Source organism: Acanthaster planci, linkage group LG08, assembly GCF_054643075.1.
Source record: "Acanthaster planci isolate LZ-2023a linkage group LG08, COTS_SCS, whole genome shotgun sequence".
NCBI lineage: Eukaryota > Metazoa > Echinodermata > Asteroidea > Valvatida > Acanthasteridae > Acanthaster > Acanthaster planci.
In genome coordinates this window covers 16757931-16776148 of record NC_141784.1, presented here as the reverse complement: position 1 = coordinate 16776148, position 18218 = coordinate 16757931, and the positions used below count along the sequence as shown (strand labels likewise).

General features: G+C 38.9%; 1 protein-coding gene across 2 annotated transcripts in view; it reads left to right on the top strand.

Moving 5' to 3' along the window:
• The window catches only part of LOC110986610 (ETS translocation variant 1-like), an 89999-nt gene that overhangs the window by 21759 nt on the left and 50022 nt on the right, over positions 1–18218 (top strand). The window contains exons 1-2 of one of the 2 annotated variants that reach the window (XM_022248612.2): positions 950–1055; positions 9601–9645. In XM_022248612.2, coding sequence (XP_022104304.2) covers positions 1046–1055; positions 9601–9645 — 55 coding nt within the window. In that variant the 5' untranslated portion in view covers positions 950–1045. Of the gene's footprint in view, positions 1–949; positions 1056–9600; positions 9646–18218 lie in introns of those variants that run through there. The other variant, XM_022248611.2, reaches the window with a different exon arrangement.

The window sequence follows — 18218 nt, the reverse complement described above, 5'->3', positions numbered from 1 at the left end:
TCTGGTGATTATGTTGTAGATATTTCATTTTCCTCCAATGTCACCCCTGTACATGTAGGTGACAAATGAAACGTTTAAAATCCTCTTCAATCCTCCAAAATCCTTTTGGGCAGTGGTGGAGGATTTTGGAGGATTGAGGGTGAATGGCAGAAGTGCATGGCTGACTGAAGGATGCCATGAGTGAAGGTCCTGGGTTAGACCTTGTGTTGTTTGTGCTCAGTCATGGATAAATTTGGCCTGATATTTCTTTTGAATCAAGCACACTTCTCAAGAATGCCATTCGTGCTGCCTCAACATAATGACAGGAATTGCCAGAGGATTTTGATGGATTGAGGCAGTAGGCACACCTCCAAGTAACATTTTCAAGAAATTTTGAAGGATTTCAGAGGATCAAAGGAGAATCCAATTTTGTCACCCTCCAAATTGGAGGATTCTGGAGGACTGAGGAGGGTCCCTTGCAAAAAGGGCCTTGGGGGTTAGTGTTGATATCCACCTGGCTTCACCTTTGGGAATAGAATAGTTTACCAGTCACCTCATGAAATTATTCTAAGCTTTGCATTCATAAACATACTTTAGGTAAAACACTGAACAACAAACCTCAGCACACTCACAAAAATAATAAATAAATAAAAAAAGACAGTTGGGTTGTAACTTGTTATGCAAGTCCAGATTGCCGACTTGGTTTTCAGAGTTCAAATGTTTACCCACAAAGATAACCATCCACATCACAGCTATATGTAAAAGTCACCAGCTGCAATTTCGAAAGTTTACTTTGGTGGCAGAGAGGAAGTTGAGCCCCCCCCCTTTTCAGTTGTTGAATCCGGTATGTGTGTAATCAGTGAATTGTAGTAGATGTGTACCGGAATTTAGTCTTGCTTTTGGAAAGTACCCTGTGTGTTGTTTTGGACTGAATGAAATAGAGTTAAATGGGGGAAAATTGTGGAAGCAATGCCTTGGAGATAATCCATTATGGACTGAGTGGCTTAGTATTTTTCCATCATGCTGTTTCCGTAGCTCGACGTGTTTGCATGCATGCACAGGTACAATGCAGGCAGGTAGGTTTCTTCATTTGAAAATGTGATCAAATGTAATTTGTTGCACCTAGAACTTATCAAGGCAGTATTTCTGTGATGGCGGCGTTTGCCTGGGTATAACCATTGATGATACAACATCCCAGTGTTATGAAACAGACAACATGAGGCACAGAATAGTCATTTAGTGTACAGGCCTTGACCGGTAGCACTAGACTGATGTACAAATGCTGGTAAAACTGCTGCAGGGCTAAAATGTACTTTTTACACTTGGCTTAACTTTCAATTTTCTAGTTTGTAAAGATGAAATAAAACACTTACCAACATTGTGAATTGGGATTGCTCATGTTATTTATTATTCATATGATTGTATGTGTTATTTATTATTCAATGTAATAACAGTTTTGAATCCTTCACTTTCCAGTGTGAAAATTTACAGCACGACTCCACAGTAATGGTTGAAAAAAGATAATTTGGAAAAAGCCAAAGTTTAGTTTTGCTGAACAGTGTCTAGTAAGGCAGTGAAAATTCCTGTGAGGTAGTGAACAAAAAGTTGCTTTGCTTGGCAGGCTAGTTTAAGTTGCAAGAAAGCTTATAATGTCAAAGCCTGCTGCAGACAGTATACTGTATGTTCTAATTAGATGCTGCATATCACTTTCCATGGGTAGCTAAACAAACGAATCCACACACTTCTTATTGGGGAGCTACAGGGAAGATGGAATAGACCTAGTGTTGTTGAGGTCATTAATATGGGTGCCTTTCCTTATCTGAATTTTTTTCCAAGTTGGAAACTTTCAAGGGAGATGTGTTAGCCCCTTTAAGAACTTTTTCGATCCAAAGCCAGTTGGGCTCCTTTGACCCTGAGCCCATTAGGAAGTGTTGACTTCCTGTTAGCTGTCAAGAACCCATTCATAAATCAGTGGGCGGAGCCTAGTATCAATAGATGTTTGTTCCCCCAGGTTGATAAGGGAATAGACATCCAGTACCCTGCCATCAACAAGGCAAGTTTTAGGGCATGGTTCGATGTCGGCTGATGTGGCTATGGTGCAATGTTTTTCCCGGTGTGAGACCAGCTGAGCCTTCAACTGGCCTCACAACAAACCTAGTGCATCTGACTTCAAAGTTTTGGAAACTTTTAGTATACTTTTGGTGTTCTGGGATACATCCCAAAACACCAAAAGTTTTCTCCAAGGTCAACCCTATACTGTAGGTGTACATGTTGTAATATTGTTCCCTCTGCCTTCACTGACAAATTACCTGTGTCAGTGTTGAATACTCAGAGAACACAGATTGGATTCCTTCATATCATTTCATTTTTCCTGCAGAATGAATGATACAATCCCTCTGAATGCCTTTTGTTGTGAGTGGGAAAAAAGGAACGATATGACCCAGCTCAGCAGAAATGAGGCGCAAGTCAGCGGAGCTGCGTTTGAGTTATACTGGTACTTTGTATTAGATTGAGGAAATTGAGTGCTTCGTTTTGACGTGTCACTCAGTTTGGAATGATGAAAATGGATGTTGTGTAGATGTTGATTTTGAAATGTTGAGGGTTCCTATTTCTTTAACACTGTGCAAGACTCTTTCAAAGGCCTTAACTCAAAAGTGGCTCTGGCGACATGTGCCTTATTTTTGCAGAGTAGATCAAACTATGTACATTGTACATGTACTTTAGTTTTGGCAGATGGTGGAATACCTTTCTAGCATCAATTAAATCAGCCTCAGCACTCATACCTGCACACACATACCGGTACCTGTTTTACATGCAAAGTGTGGATATTCCTTTGTTCTCCTGTGGTTAAGGAAACTTGAGGAAAATGCTCCTTTTCCTCCAACTGGGATAACTCCTTTGAGCTGGATTTTTGATGAGGATTTCCTGGACTGTTCCTCTTCTTTTTACCACATATTACCTTGACCCAAAAATGCCTCTGAAACTGTTTTTCAGAGAGGGGAAAACATTGTGTGGACATGTGCGAGTCCACACAACGTCATCGTACCCTGCATTATGTGGACTTCTTTTATGTGCAGAGGTCCACACTACCGGTATGTATGCCACGCCTGCACACACACACGTACACCCACACACTTCTTGAAGATTTTTTAATAGCTTCCAATCCACATTCTTGCACTGACATGTATGTGTTACCTACTGTAGACGTAGTTTTGTTTTGGTCGAGTGAAGAAAACTCAGTGAATATACTCTAGTATTCATTTTTCTTTTACTGTGAACACTAGTTTGAGCTGGATTTTTGATGATGATTTTCTCGACTGTTCCTCTTCATTTTGAGAAAGAAAAGCCTGATCTCCAAATGCCTCTAAAGCTGTTTTCCAGAAAGGAGGTAACCTTGTGTGGACTTGGCTTAGTCCACACAAGGTTCACAGAACCTATGTAATATGCACTTCATTTGTTCACAGGTTCTGTTTGTACATACATAAAGGATTGTACACCATTACCTGAATATTTGTATACCTATGTTATGATGAATGGGCAATACTTGGTAGGGATCTACAGTGCAGATTGAAATCTAACACTGCAGTAGCATCTTTAAAAATGCTGGTACACACGGCCTTGTTTGGTGTTAAGTTGTTCCATTTCACATGTATGTACGACAGGAGGATGATGTAATCTGGTGAAAGTCTTCATCCAGATGTGACATCTGTGCTTTTTGGCATACTGTGCATCTCAGTAAAGCTGAATAAAAAGCTGGATTTACATGCACCGACAAATTGTGCAGTGTGTCCGGATATCAGAAGTATGTTATTAATTGTTGATTAACAGCTTCAGAATGGTCTCTTGCATGGGGAAAGCTTGGAGGCCTACAGTTTGTGCTCATGGTCCTGGTGTTGAACACATTGCAGAACTATTATTTTATACTTGGTACATGTACATAAATGCAACCTTGATTTGAGTTGTGCATGCATAAGTGACTACAAGTGCATTTAGTCAGTAGTGGTTAAATACAGTTGTGTCCATTTTGGGCGAGAAATTTCTGCTTCAGGAAGAAAGTAAACGTCTTGGTCATTTAAGTTCCCCATTTGATGCTGAACTCGGCCGAAAGCCCCCCCTACCCCTTAAAGGAAGTTCCACAGTGTCCATGAAATAGAACACGGGAAAACATTGTTGTGAGTGCAGCGCACGTACACTGTACTAAAAGATGTGCAACAGTTTATGTTTATTCAATTTGCAACCAAAAAGAAAAGGGAAGAATTAGAAGAAGCTTTAAAGGGAAAGCTTGTAAAGGTCAGAAATCAATGAGGAAAAGGTTAGCCACACAGTCTCCTCGAGAGCAGGCCTGTTTGGAGGAAACCATTTGAATTCCAGTTGAATTTACCTCCTATGGCTTGCAATCATGGACCTCCAATAGAACAGCCAGAGATGGGCTGGTTTTAGCTCTGACATTTAAGTGTAACACTTGGCAAACTGTCCCTGTGTACTACATTTTATCTTTTTTTCATCGTGAAGTTTACATCTGTTTTATAGCTCCATGCTTGTATGCTGGAAAACCCTTCTGATTTGAGAGAAGACCCCCTGATGCTCATTTTTAGATGATCGCTGACATTTTAAATTTTCAGTCAACATGTAGGATAATTTTAAGATGAATGGTAGGATATACATGTATCTTTGGTGTTTGTAGCCAACAGTTCCCATCCTCCTAGCAATAACTTTCTGTGATGGTTCAACAGGTACATACATGTTCTTCACAAAATGGACCAAAATTCAATTCCGCTTGTCATTTTTCAAAACTTCTAAAAGAGTGACTTTGATCTTGTGGAAAAAAAATTAGCAATTCAGATTTATAAAAATGATTATATGGGGATAATTAGACATAATATGTACATGTACTTATGGTGGACATTTGGTTGGCTACCAGTGCAAATCAAATGGAGTTGAATTCATTTAAAGTTTTACGTCCAAGTGTTTTCACCAAAGGATTTGATTTCAAAAGTTCTCTCAACAAGGAAAATTCAGTATTTCCAACTGATGTATTTTAAACCACCTAAGAAATAAGTTTAAAAAAATATAAGCCACAGAAAAAAAAAGTACAAAATTGATGGAAAATGATAAGAAAGATTTGGCTCTCTTCATTCTCTTATCGTTTATAATCACTCTCACTATACCAGCATACAGTGTATCTGCCAGGCCTTATACCTTTCAACCACCAAAAACATCTTTAAGTTCAGCTGCATCAAAAATGTATCATGAGTACAATATGTTCGTTGCAGACGTCTTGTTTGACAGAATTTTGATGACGTTCGAGAATTTCGACAAAAATGCATGACGTTCGAGAATGCCGAAAACCCTGTCACATGTATTGCTTGAAAATTCCATGCGCGATGTTCATTTTGCCGCTTATTTTGGAGATATCCCCGCTGAAAAATAAATCAAAATAAACAACTCAGAGCATTAGATTTTCATCATTTTATGTCTCGGACGTCTTTTTTCGCAAACGTCATTCAGTACGACAGATTTTCATATGAGAAACCCTGGTATGAAGAGAAAAATCCTGGAGCATCGCCATTCCGTGGAGGGGCTCATGAATATCGAATGAAAAAGAGACACTATCTGGGTTGATGTCAAAGTCAAACAGCCCATGATGCAGCAAAACGTTTCTCTACTGTCACTGTGAAATATTGACGGAAGCCGCAAAATTGCCACAATCGGTATTTTGGACTGCGGTTTTTGGAAATGTACTTGAAGAAAAAGTGATCGGTCCAGTCGTAAAAGGATGATGGTATGGGGGTTCTTTTTTGCACTTTTTAAAAGCTTGTGTTGTACATTGATTTTGATTTTACTTGCTGTTTTTTGCAGTCAAATTTTTTTAACAGAATCAAATGACGTTCGCGACTGCCAACTTCGGGTCTTGATTATTTGTGAAAGGTACATGTATTTTTTAAATTCGTGATTATGGTTTTAATATATGTAAACATTATCACCTTTTACCACATATAAACCTGTGTAAAATGACCGCGGGCATTAGCACTCTTGAGTAAGTTTGTTGGCTAGGATTTCAACAGGTTGTTCACGTCCATCAAAAATGCTGACATTCGAGACTTTAATTAATCACTCCGATTAAGTAAAAAGATGGGCACGGTCATCATTGTTCCAGATATCAGCCATTACTTCCCTCATTCATCAGACATTGGGAATTTATTCACGGCTGTTTACTTCAGGAAAAATGAACTCCCAAAGTTGAACATTATCTAATGGTCCATATATTGAGGAACCTGCCATGTACTGGTAGACATGTTTTTGCAGGGGCTGTTGAGCATTCCAGAAGTCACTGGTGGCGGACAGTGTAAGACATGTCATGATTAATACTCCTTGGTTTTGTACTTACATACATTTTAAACGTTATCAGGTCTGCACTTTGCAGAGGTTTGGCGGTAGCCACAGTGTGCAGTCCATTAGGTGATAATCACTCTGCAGTGGGGCTTCAAAGAAGTACATATAGGCCTCCTTTTTAGCACAACTAGTGATTCTGGTGAGGCAGTATTGTATATGTAGTGTAGCATGATCTAATTTCAAAATTTGGCCTATGCATCCTGTCTTATTGAAAAATAATAGGCCAAAAATAATTCTGCAGTAGAGGCCCCTTTGTTATGATAATCCCAGCATGAAGTTTGAAAAACTCAGTGTTGGCTTCTCACTATGTACATGTTCATTCATTTACCCCATGTAATTTGAGGAAACCCTGAAAATTCTGAAAATTGACAAGCAGTTTTGCCTGGTTTAGCTTAATTGATGTTGAATTTCCTGGTAAACACATTTTGAGTGAAAGATCTCTAAATAACACGTGGATGCGAGTGAATAGTGCAAGAAAAGTGATCCAGCCACAGTAGTGCCATTTCAAATTAAAATGATATTCAATCTGACTCAGTAGCCCTTTGCCGTGAAAACCAAAGCCGAAAGGGCACTTTTTTCTTGCCCATATTTTATTTCACTCCCTCTTTTGTAAAAAAAAAGCCCACGCTGAAGCCATTCTTGTTTTGTGAAATTTCATCCTCGTATTTTGTAAATGGTCCTTTTTTGATGTTTTGTTTTACTTTTTTTTAAGAAAGAGGAAAATGGTGCTGTGACTCTCTCATTCAAAAAACATTCTTTTGATGGACGTTACAATTCAGGAGTCTTGAGGGAAACTCAGTAAGGGTATTTGTCCCAATCTGCATCAATAATTACAAAACTTGGTTTCCAAAGGCTGGGAGGGATCACCTTACAGTCTTTGAAATCCTTTGCCCTTTTTTCTTTGAGAAGGGAAAGGGGGGGGAAAGAGATTCTCGCACTGAGGTTTATCTGCGTGAAGTAGCAAAGACGGGTCTCAGATTGGTTCTATTTTGGGGATATTTTTCAAAGTGGCTTCTCGGTCTGTTTTCTCGGCAGCCAGTGAAAATGTACGTGTATGGGAGGACTCGGGAGGCCGTGTCTTGTGTAGAAATGGCCTTGGGCTGGCTGGGGGGAGAGAGATGAGGGGGCAAAGCACTTAACCTGACCTGCCTCTCCTCCTTCTATACCCATGAGTATGAAAGTGGCACCAGGCCTGATCGGCAATATTCTTTGATGAGCCCAAATTAGCTGGACATTTACTCAGTGGTTCCTCAGGTAAACCACAACCGTATTCCTGGGAGGAGATAAAAATGTACAGATGAAACTGGGAGGGGAGGGGGAAGGGACTAATGCATGTTGCACATGATGTAGGAGGGTGTCCAATTGGGAGGAGGGGCCTAAGGAGGGCCAGAGAACCTAGAGACAAGTTACAACTTGCTTAGCTTCATGTCTGAGACAACATACTTTTATGCCAGTTCTCTGAGGGATTTCAAGCAGATACCTGCATGTGCGTACACATCTTGCTTTTTTTTTCTTATGTTGCATGTATATCTCCTCAACAAGGAGAGTAGATACTCGATCACAAAAACGATCCCAAAATTGGTAAGATTTGGTGATGGATGGGATGGATGACGGTGCATTAAGTCCATTCTCACTGGCCAGGTGCCAAGCTTGGTGTATAATAATATGTTATTGCACCTGTGTGTTAAAATGCATAAGCTTCTCGCCTCAGGCTAGTGTAATAGTGCCTGCTGCAGTGAAGCGTTCAGCTTTTTTTACACAGTCTTTTTTTTCCTTGCTTTTTGCCAGCTTTTTTTTCCCACATGGTTTGTAGTTCGCTAGTTGGTCAGCTTTGTTTTCTGAAATAACATCCACCGATAATTTACGTGGCTGGACAGGGCAGAAGAGACTAGGGTTGCGTTAAGGGGTCCTGTTCGTCATTATTAGATTTGGAATTCAGCAAGACTGGAGTGGAGTGGGGGGGGGAAGAAGCTGGATGTGTTTAGTTTTAGGGTCGATGCATTGATCCGTAATGGCCAGCGTAAAGTGCAAGGAGGAAGCCTTATGTTTTTCTTAGGGACAAGACAAATGGACAGCAAAATTGTGGAGCCGTGACTTAATACCTTGAGAGAGTTGGCCATGTCTAAACGGACTGCCAGATTATGAGAAATGCATGTAGCAAAGCAACAGGGTTTTGTCATCGAATAACATTCGAATGGGGGACAGAGCATAGTACCTTTCTACGATTAGAATGTCGTTTTCAAGATGGCGGTTTCAATCCTGAGCTGACATGCAGGCACTTTTAACTTTGTGATACATAGCCCAAACCCCTTAGGTTTTATGTTCTGCAGAACATCCCGCAAGTTCCTACAGCAATTGATTGTTTGAGTTTGTTGGATCTTTTAGCAGGGTAGCTATTCATTCATTGTGTCACACCCTCCTTGCAGGCAGCTTAAACTCAGTAAGTGCACCAATGTGCAGGCAAATTGGTCCATTCTTGTCTCTGGTTTGCCCCATGGTTGTCTGGGAGGTGTTGTGGATTTGCAGAGTTGTGCTGCAAAAGATTGAAAACAGACCTACATGTATACTGATTAATGGTAAAATGGCATTTAAGCCAAAAGTAACATTTTTGTCTGGAAAAACAAGGCATTGATGTACAAACCTACATGTACATGTAATCTTAAAAAGGTGCACTGTGAGATCTAGCACACTTCACATACATGTACAAGCAGGGGCAATGAATACAGCACTAAAGCAGCCCTGCTTGCAATGAGGCCAATTTCATAGAGCTGCTTAAGTGCAAAATTTTGCTTAAGCACAAGAAACCTTGCTTACAAAACAAGGGTTACCAGCTCAAAATCTAATGTGATTGTCATGCTAACCAAAAGACTGGTGAATACCATTCAAAAACAATATACATCACATTGAGTTTTGGCTGGTGACCTGATTTGTCAAGCAAGGTATTTTTCATGCTTGAGCAAATTTTGTACTTAACCAGCTCTATGAAATTGGCCCCAGTGGTCTACTGCATGAACTTCAAGAATGTTTCGACAGATTTTGAAAGCAGAGTCTAGAGAACTTGCATTTCATGTACACTCAGCCTTGTTAATTATGAACCTATACTCTTAACTTCAATTGGCAGTAGTATGTGATGAATGTTTATATTTTATGTTAGTAAAAATGCAAATTTGATGAATAATTTCTGTTCATTACTTTACCCTTTTCCTGTCATCTGTTTTAATCCTTCAGAACTGTTTCAAGATCTGGATCAGCTTCAAGATGAGTGGCTTGATGGTATGTACCATATTTTCAATTTGTCAAATCTTTGTCAACGGAATTGTCGAGAAAAAAATATTTGGAGGTGTTCATGATAAGATGGGGTGAGGTACACATACTGGGTACATGGTAGTCTGTCCTTTGCACACTTGTAGTTCATAGTTATACATGGAGGAGGCCTACAGACTAGATTGAAGTGTTGCTAGAAACAAAATATTGGTGCATATGTGCTGAATTTCTCATCCTTTTACTTGAGCATCGGGAAAAATGAAACATTGTTTTGCACCCTTGAGCAGGTGGAAGATTGTCTAGGAATCCCCACTGAACCTACCATTGTGTCGACAGTGGGGGATTTCGCTTTGTGGGAAGGCTTTTTTTTTTAAATCCGTAAGTGCGCATGCTACAAATCCTTAGAAACTTCCTCTCTTGTCAATTGATGTATTTTGACCGAATACTGAAAAGGCGATTCAAAACATTCACAACAGGCAGGATTTGAACTTCAAAGCAGTCATTGAGGCAGAGGGTGCCTAAAATATCTAGTTGAGATCTATTACATTTCACTCGTATTCTTTGGAGACAGACCTGTGGTATAAACATGCTTGTACATCTACATGTACTTGTACCCCTATAGAATGTAAACAACTTCTGTCTGTGAATTAGGTAGTTTCTTATTCGTCACACTCGAAATTTTGTCTAGACTTTCTTCCAGAAGTACTGCGCACTGTCCTTATTGATGAGATTTAAATCAATTTTGTTTAGAAACATTGAACCCTAACCACAGTTGTAATAAAAATCATGCCAAGCTGTGATTAGATGTATGGATGATTAGCTACAGGTGCATCAGAACCAGGTACGTGTACCTGAGTACCATAGGCCTACTTGTACCTTTCTGATGTCAACTCACGCTTCAAATATGGGACTGGGTACTTGTAACCGTCTCTACAGATCACTAAGTACATGTAGCATAACCCTTGAGACAAATAAAAGGAAAGCATTTGAAAGGATTTTGTGGGGGAATTTTAAACTACATGTACGAGTAAAAGCCAGGCTATGAAATGCTGAAACAGATCTCAAGTTTGCACTGAGATGTTGATGAATCTGGGTAAGGCAGAAATGACAATTTTGAATCCATTTCTCATGTTTACTTTTTCTGTAAATTTGTGGGTGAAATTTCACAGGTATCCAGGTACTACATACACATATCCGTGTTTTACTTAAGTAGGTTACTAAGTTGCTGTGCTACCCGTTAATGCAGGTCATTGCTATACCGCTACATACTACATCTGTGTACATGTACATACCGGTACATGCCACTGGTATCCTTTACCGATAATGCGAATGAACTACAAATGCTTGGTTTTTACATTAGTTGGGCATCTGTATTTTATCGCTGCTATTATGGGGAAAAGCCATTCATGTTGGCTTCTTTCCACTCACATTATACATCCTTACAGGTACAACAGTGGGACAATAACACGGATCAGATTGGTTGTGCCAGAGGGCATGATGGCTGTGTGCACAGTCCATCTGGATGTACTGTACATGTACTGTACATGTAGCTAGCTATGTGTGTGTTGTACCAGTACATATTAGCTGTGTGATGAATGGGAAGACTGAACGCTTGAGTGCATGGGCTCAACTAGGAAGTTTTCACTTAGGGGACCACTCGGAAAATTGGACATGGTAGCTCAGGGCAGCCTTGGTTTGTATGGCAACTCTGTCAACAGGTCAGAGGTGGACAGGCAAAGTTGGGCATGCTGGGGTGGGATTTGGGTCCTGTGTGTGTTTGTCTTGTGGTCATCTTCTGCTGCAGTTGTCCTTGTCTGAATGTAATTTGCCCCCCCCCCTCTGGTGATACCAATGAAAAGGAGGGAAGGGGTCAGAAAAATTTTACTTGTGAAAAGAAAGAAAGAAAATATCTGGCTGTAACAGTACTGGTACATGTACAGTTCCCAGTACCAGGTGAAGCTGTGAATGACAGTGGAATCACCTGTCCCCTCATGGGTATTGATAGCAATATAGGAAATCAATGGACCACTATTCAGGAATTTGCATGTAAATGTATGTGATCTACAGGTATTCATATTGTACCAGTGCATGTTCCAGCACAGTCACTGTGTACAGTGAGTCTACATGGTACAAAACATGTTCAGTACATGTACATGCTGTCTGAGGGTACACCTGCAATACATGTGTGCTTCACCTTCGGAAGACATACCAACTTACGAGTAATGAGTGTTTTGTTAAATGTACATGTACCCTTTACAGAATATGCATACACATACATGTGCATGTACATATGCCTAATTAAAATGAAGTGGAATGAGTACCCATTACTTTTACAGGTCCTACATGTTATACATGCAATTATACTTTCAATCTTTTCATTAGGTTTTACGATACATGCCAATGCAGAGTAAATGCATGCTATGTAGTTTTTGATCCAGTGTACCGTACATCTACTTCTCTGGTGTTCCAGCACCAGAAGTTTTTTTACAGTTTGAATGTGATGTGCACTAATGCTGTCAGGACTGTTACAAATGCATTATCAAGTGCATAATACACTGCCGTGTGGATGTACATTGTATGAATCCTCCCAGTCCCAATCAGCTTTTGAAATGTTGAAAACATGTACTACACCGTTTATTTATGGCACAGGAAATGTCATGCACAGACAACTGCTGTGGTGCTTTGTTAAGCAGGTTCTTTTGTACATCAGAAGAGGCTAGATTTGTTTGTTGTAGCTTGTGTGTTGGTTGATCAGGCTTTTCGTATGAACAATGTGTGGTGTGATTATATGTTTTTTTCTGATATAAAACTTGTTCAAAACATCTTAGTGAATGCACAAAACTGCCCTTTTTAGAAAGGAATGTCTGCTTTAAAGAGATGCACAGATAGGAAATTTTCAACTGAGTTTTTTATAGTTAGTTGGAGGTATTGTCTATTCCATTCATAATGTATAATCTCGTCTTTGTTGTTTATTATTTGTTTCTGAGTTTGAGTCGAAATTGTTCAACAAAAAGTTTTCACTTTGACCTCAATCACTTAATAGTGGGTACACTGTAAATTTTGGCTACCCTGTGCTAATGGGATTTCACTTTGACATGATGTGTGGCATAAAACAAAGTAAAGTGGCCAGTGTGTTAGCAGTGTCCCCCTGGTGGTTGTACATTTTTGCCATGTCTTGAGCACTCTTAGACCTGTTCTTCATGTGAATGGTATCAGTGTGAAGGTTGTGGCCGGACTGAGACCACAGAGGAGTTTCTTTTTTGAATTAAAAACAATGTCCATTTTAATGTCGAAACTAATGGACAAATTTTGATCTGCCAGTTTTTTGACCTCAAAAAGGGACTAACAACTTCACAGGAATTTTTTAATTACAGGTCTTTGTCCTTACTCATGAACACTGCATACTCAGGAGGTCTCAGGTTTGAGTCCCACCGGAGTAAGTTTGTGAATTTTTCATAAGCTTTCGGATAAACACAGAGTGTTTTTGAATACATACCTTGTACTTGTATGTTGGTGTAAGGGCAAAAACCTGTAATTAAAACTATTAACATCTCCCAGACACAAAGTACGTGTAGGCCTACATCTTGAAACGTCACTGGAACATAGAGTACAGGCACCGGGTACATGTATGTAAGCATGTTTCTGTTTCATTCAAACCTCAAAAAGTTTTTGTTGGTGTTGATATACTCACAGAAATGTATAACCGTTTGGGAAACAATGCTAATGTGGCTGGCCTCCGTTTCTGGGTTTGTGTTGTATGTACATGACAGGATGGGTTTTTTGACAGTGGGTCACTTCCACTTAAAGTTAAAAGTTGAAATTGGTCAGGCTGGTCCTGTTATTATTTGTTGTTCATAAAGAAAAATAATTTTTTGTCAAAAAATTAGAAACAAAATGTATCTATTTCTTATACTGTTCATAACCAAACTTACTGTTACAGAAATGCAAATGATAATGAGGTCAGTAACAGTATTACCATTTTCCATATTTTAAAGCATTACCAATAAATAAACTTCTCCAATTGTACCATGTTAACAGATTACTCAACACTTTGTTATCATTTAAAGTTCATGTAAAGGAAAGAGTTCGAATAGTTCTACCAGTAAATACATGGTTAAAGTGTGTGGTTTTACAAACTGTGCCAGTCATAATTTTGGTCTACTTAGTGTGTTACCTGTACAAAGGCAAATTTTCATGGCATTGCCTAAACCACAAGAGGGCACGGGAGTAAAGGTACATATAGAGCACTGCGTCATCGCCCTGCAACATTCCAACTTGTTGATGGTCATTCATTTGTGTACGATGAGACTGACATTTAATGAAAAGAAAATCGATCGTAAAAGTTTACTTTTATTCCCTCCAAATTGTCGTGAAGTTGAGACAGCAGTTTTTTGTTCATTGCCATCAACAGCAGACTCTCCAGTGAATTTTATGACCTGAGAAATGCACGTCCGTTCAGCGCTAGCGGCAACATTCAGGCTCCACAGGTCTGCTTTGCCAATGGCACTGCACTCCACCTCACTTTTTCCATTAGGCCATATCATCATGAGACCGTGATTTCAAACACGACTTGCACATCTCATTAAAAAATGTAAGGAGAAAAAAAATGAATCTTAGCCTGAGCATATGCAATGATTAATCCCTGCCTGTCCATGTTTGCTTGGTGACAGTAGATGGGTCTGTAAGTAATAAGGGTTATCTGTACATGTCCATGGAGTATCTGTCATTTGTTTAGTTTGTTGATCTATCGGTACAATATTCTTTATTTGTACACTTACATTACCAGAGTATGTGAAAGTATGGACGGTAGCTGTGCAGCCCTGCATTTTTGTTTTTCAAACTCGGTTATTACACGTAACTGAATGAAATGCAATGTGTACATGTATGTTACTTTTACCAGGACATGTAGGCCTGTTGTTTACTTTTATGTCATACATGTAGCTTGATACTAATTAATACAAGCACATACATGTACAGCAAGAAGCCATAGAAGTTGCATGCATGATAAGTTACATTTTCATTTGTTACGGTACAAGTGTGTTGAAAGTTACATGGACATTGTACATGTACTGCATATCCATGCTATTCCTTTTGCTTTTCCCCTCTACAAATGAAATTAATTGCAGTAACAAACGCTTTGTACACATACATGTACACACTGGTACATGTATGTACAGGTAAAGTAAGTGTCAGGTTAAACACTTGTAGTGAAACCCCTCCCTCCTTCAAAGACTATAAACTGGAATTCGCTAAATTAGCGTGATACTTGTAAGTACAGAATTGAGTGGAATTTCATGAACTCTCATTGTGTCACCCTCCCACTAAAAAAATCCTTGCTCGTTACTTAGGATGAAAGTGCAGTGTGGCACTCAACAAATCCAAAGTGCAAGATGTGTTGCAAAACAACACAGCAACTTGCCACCATTTCTTTTTTCCAAGCAAGAGGAAGATGCAGTGGATGGCTCTTCAGAACACTACGTGTATTAAGTCCCATTTCATAACAAGTCACGTGCAACTTGACCAAGGACCAGCCATCGCAGTCACTTCGATGGGGATTTGAAAGTGTTTGCCTTGTGACTTGTGATGGACGACACCTTTCGTATCTTGCGAAAGGGGGAAAATATCCATTCGGAGAATTCCTGTTGTAGATATTGAATCATGAAGGGATGAACAGTTTTTTCCCTCAGTACTTTTGAAAAAGTTTACAGATTGATTTGATGCATGTTAGCATACATTTTATATTTATTAATTAATTGATCTGAAACAGTTGATAAAGCACTTACTGGCTGATCTTAAACAGTTAATGAAGCTTAAACAGTTAATGGCTGATCTTAAACAGTTAATGGAGCATTAACTGGCTGATCTTAAGCAGTTGATAAAGCACTAACTGGCTGATCTGAATCAGTTGATAAAGCACTAACTGGCTGATCTGAATCAGTTGATAAAGCACTAACTGGCTGATCTTAAACAGTTAATGAAGCTTAAACAGTTAATGGCTGATCTGAAACAGTTGATAAAGCACTAACTGGCTGATCTTAAACGGTTGATAAAGCACCAACTGGCTAGTATTAAACACTTTTCAGTGTCATATAAAATTTAGACACGTATGAAATTTGGTCTCACGATCAAGGTCTTTTAATAGTTTTAAACTTGAATGTGATATCAAAAATATTCTTTTCTTGCTCTCTGTTCATTTAGGTTTTTTTTATTAATGATTGGAAAAATATTTTCAAATTCCATTATCCAATATGTTTTATAAATTCTGCACAGCGGAATTTTTGGCGCATCTTAAAAAATAGTTTAGCCATTCCTGTTGCTTGAGAGTCTGTGACATGGCTGATCTTAAAGAATTGATGAAGCACTACCTGGCTGATCTGAAACGGTTGATAAAGCACTAACTGGCTGATCTTAAACAGTTAATGAAGCTTAAACAGTTAATGGCTGATCTGAAACAGTTGATAAAGCACTAACTGGCTGATCTTAAACAGTTAATGAAGCTTAAACAGTTCATGGCTGATCTGAAACAGTTAATAAAGCACTAACTGGCTGATCTGAAACAGTTGATAAAGCACTACCTGGCTGATCTTAAACAGTTAATGAAGCTTAAACAGTTAATGGCTGATCTGAAACAGTTAATAAAGCACTAACTGGCTGATCTGAAACAGTTGATAAAGCACTACCTGGCTGATCTTAAAGAGTTAATGAAGCTTAAACAGTTAATGGCTGATCTGAAACAGTTAATAAAGCACTAACTGGCTGATCTGAAACAGTTGATAAAGCACTACCTGGCTGATCTTAAAGAGTTAATGAAGCTTAAACAGTTAATGGCTGATCTGAAACAGTTAATAAAGCACTAACTGGCTGATCTTAAACAGTTAATGAAGCTTAAACAGTTAATGGCTGATCTGAAACAGTTAATAAAGCACTAACTGGCTGATCTTAAAGAGTTAATGAAGCTTAAACAGTTAATGGCTGATCTGAAACAGTTAATAAAGCACTAACTGGCTGATCTTAAACAGTTAATGAAGCTTAAACAGTTAATGGCTGATCTGAAACAGTTAATAAAGCACTAACTGGCTGATCTTAAACAGTTAATGAAGCTTAAACAGTTAATGGCTGATCTGAAACAGTTAATAAAGCACTAACTGGCTGATCTGAAACAGTTGATAAAGCACTACCTGGCTGATCTTAAAGAGTTAATGAAGCTTAAACAGTTAATGGCTGATCTGAAACAGTTGATAAAGCACTTACTGGCTGATCTTAAACAGTTAATGAAGCTTAAACAGTTAATGGCTGATCTTAAACAGTTAATGGAGCATTAACTGGCTGATCTTAAGCAGTTGATAAAGCACTAACTGGCTGATCTGAATCAGTTGATAAAGCACTAACTGGCTGATCTGAATCAGTTGATAAAGCACTAACTGGCTGATCTTAAACAGTTAATGAAGCTTAAACAGTTAATGGCTGATCTGAAACAGTTGATAAAGCACTAACTGGCTGATCTTAAACGGTTGATAAAGCACCAACTGGCTAGTATTAAACACTTTTCAGTGTCATATAAAATTTAGACACGTATGAAATTTGGTCTCACGATCAAGGTCTTTTAATAGTTTTAAAGCACATATTACAAGCACATATTAGTTCACTTGTTAATTTTTTCTCGAGCTAAAAATTTGCAATATTCTCCTTTAAAGTGACTCGCAAATTTTTTCCAAGGTATGCACATTGTAAGTGGCAAGTTTTCCTCATCTCTTTAGCACGAGTACAATGTACTTACAGTATTGATAAGAAGTACTGTACAGGTGCACACATGTAACAAGCGCTCCAGGTTGGCAGAGATTTTTGATTCAATTCCATCAACTTGCTTTGTTAAAATCAGCTTGTTGTATTCAATGCATTAAGTCACTGATTTATAATAGATTTAATTTAACTGTTTAAAGTGTCCACCTCTAAGTTTTATCATGGTGATGTGCAGTGTACAACTATGCAATTGGATTGAACAACTGCTTAATCTCAGTGTTGTTAGGATGAGAAATATTAGTCATGGCAGTATGTACATTAGTACAGTGAGTGTTCAGCAAGCCCACGTCACTTCTCTAAATAACAAGCAGTGAGTGTTCAGCAAGCCCAAGTCACTTCTCTAAATAACAAGCAGTGAGTGTTCAGCAAGCCCAAGTCACTTCTCTAAATAACAAGCAGTGAGTGTTCAGCAAGCCCAAGTCACTTCTCTAAATAACAAGCAGTGATTGTTCAGCAAGCTCAAGTCACTTCTCTAAATAACAAGCAGTGAGTGTTCAGCAAGCCCAAGTCACTTCTCTAAATAACAAGCAGTGAGTGTTCAGCAAGCCCAAGTCACTTCTCTCAATAATAAGCAGTGAGTGTTCAGCAAGCTCAAGTCACTTCTCTAAATAAGCAAGGAGCTGGATCACAAACCTACCGGTACGTCACCATGTGGAGTGATAACATTAGATAAATCGTTTTAAATTGGGTACATTTTGACAATGATTTTGTCATGGGTAAACAATGAACTGGTTCTCAGTTCACAACAATTCCTGTGAACAATATTGCCATTTACAAACAGA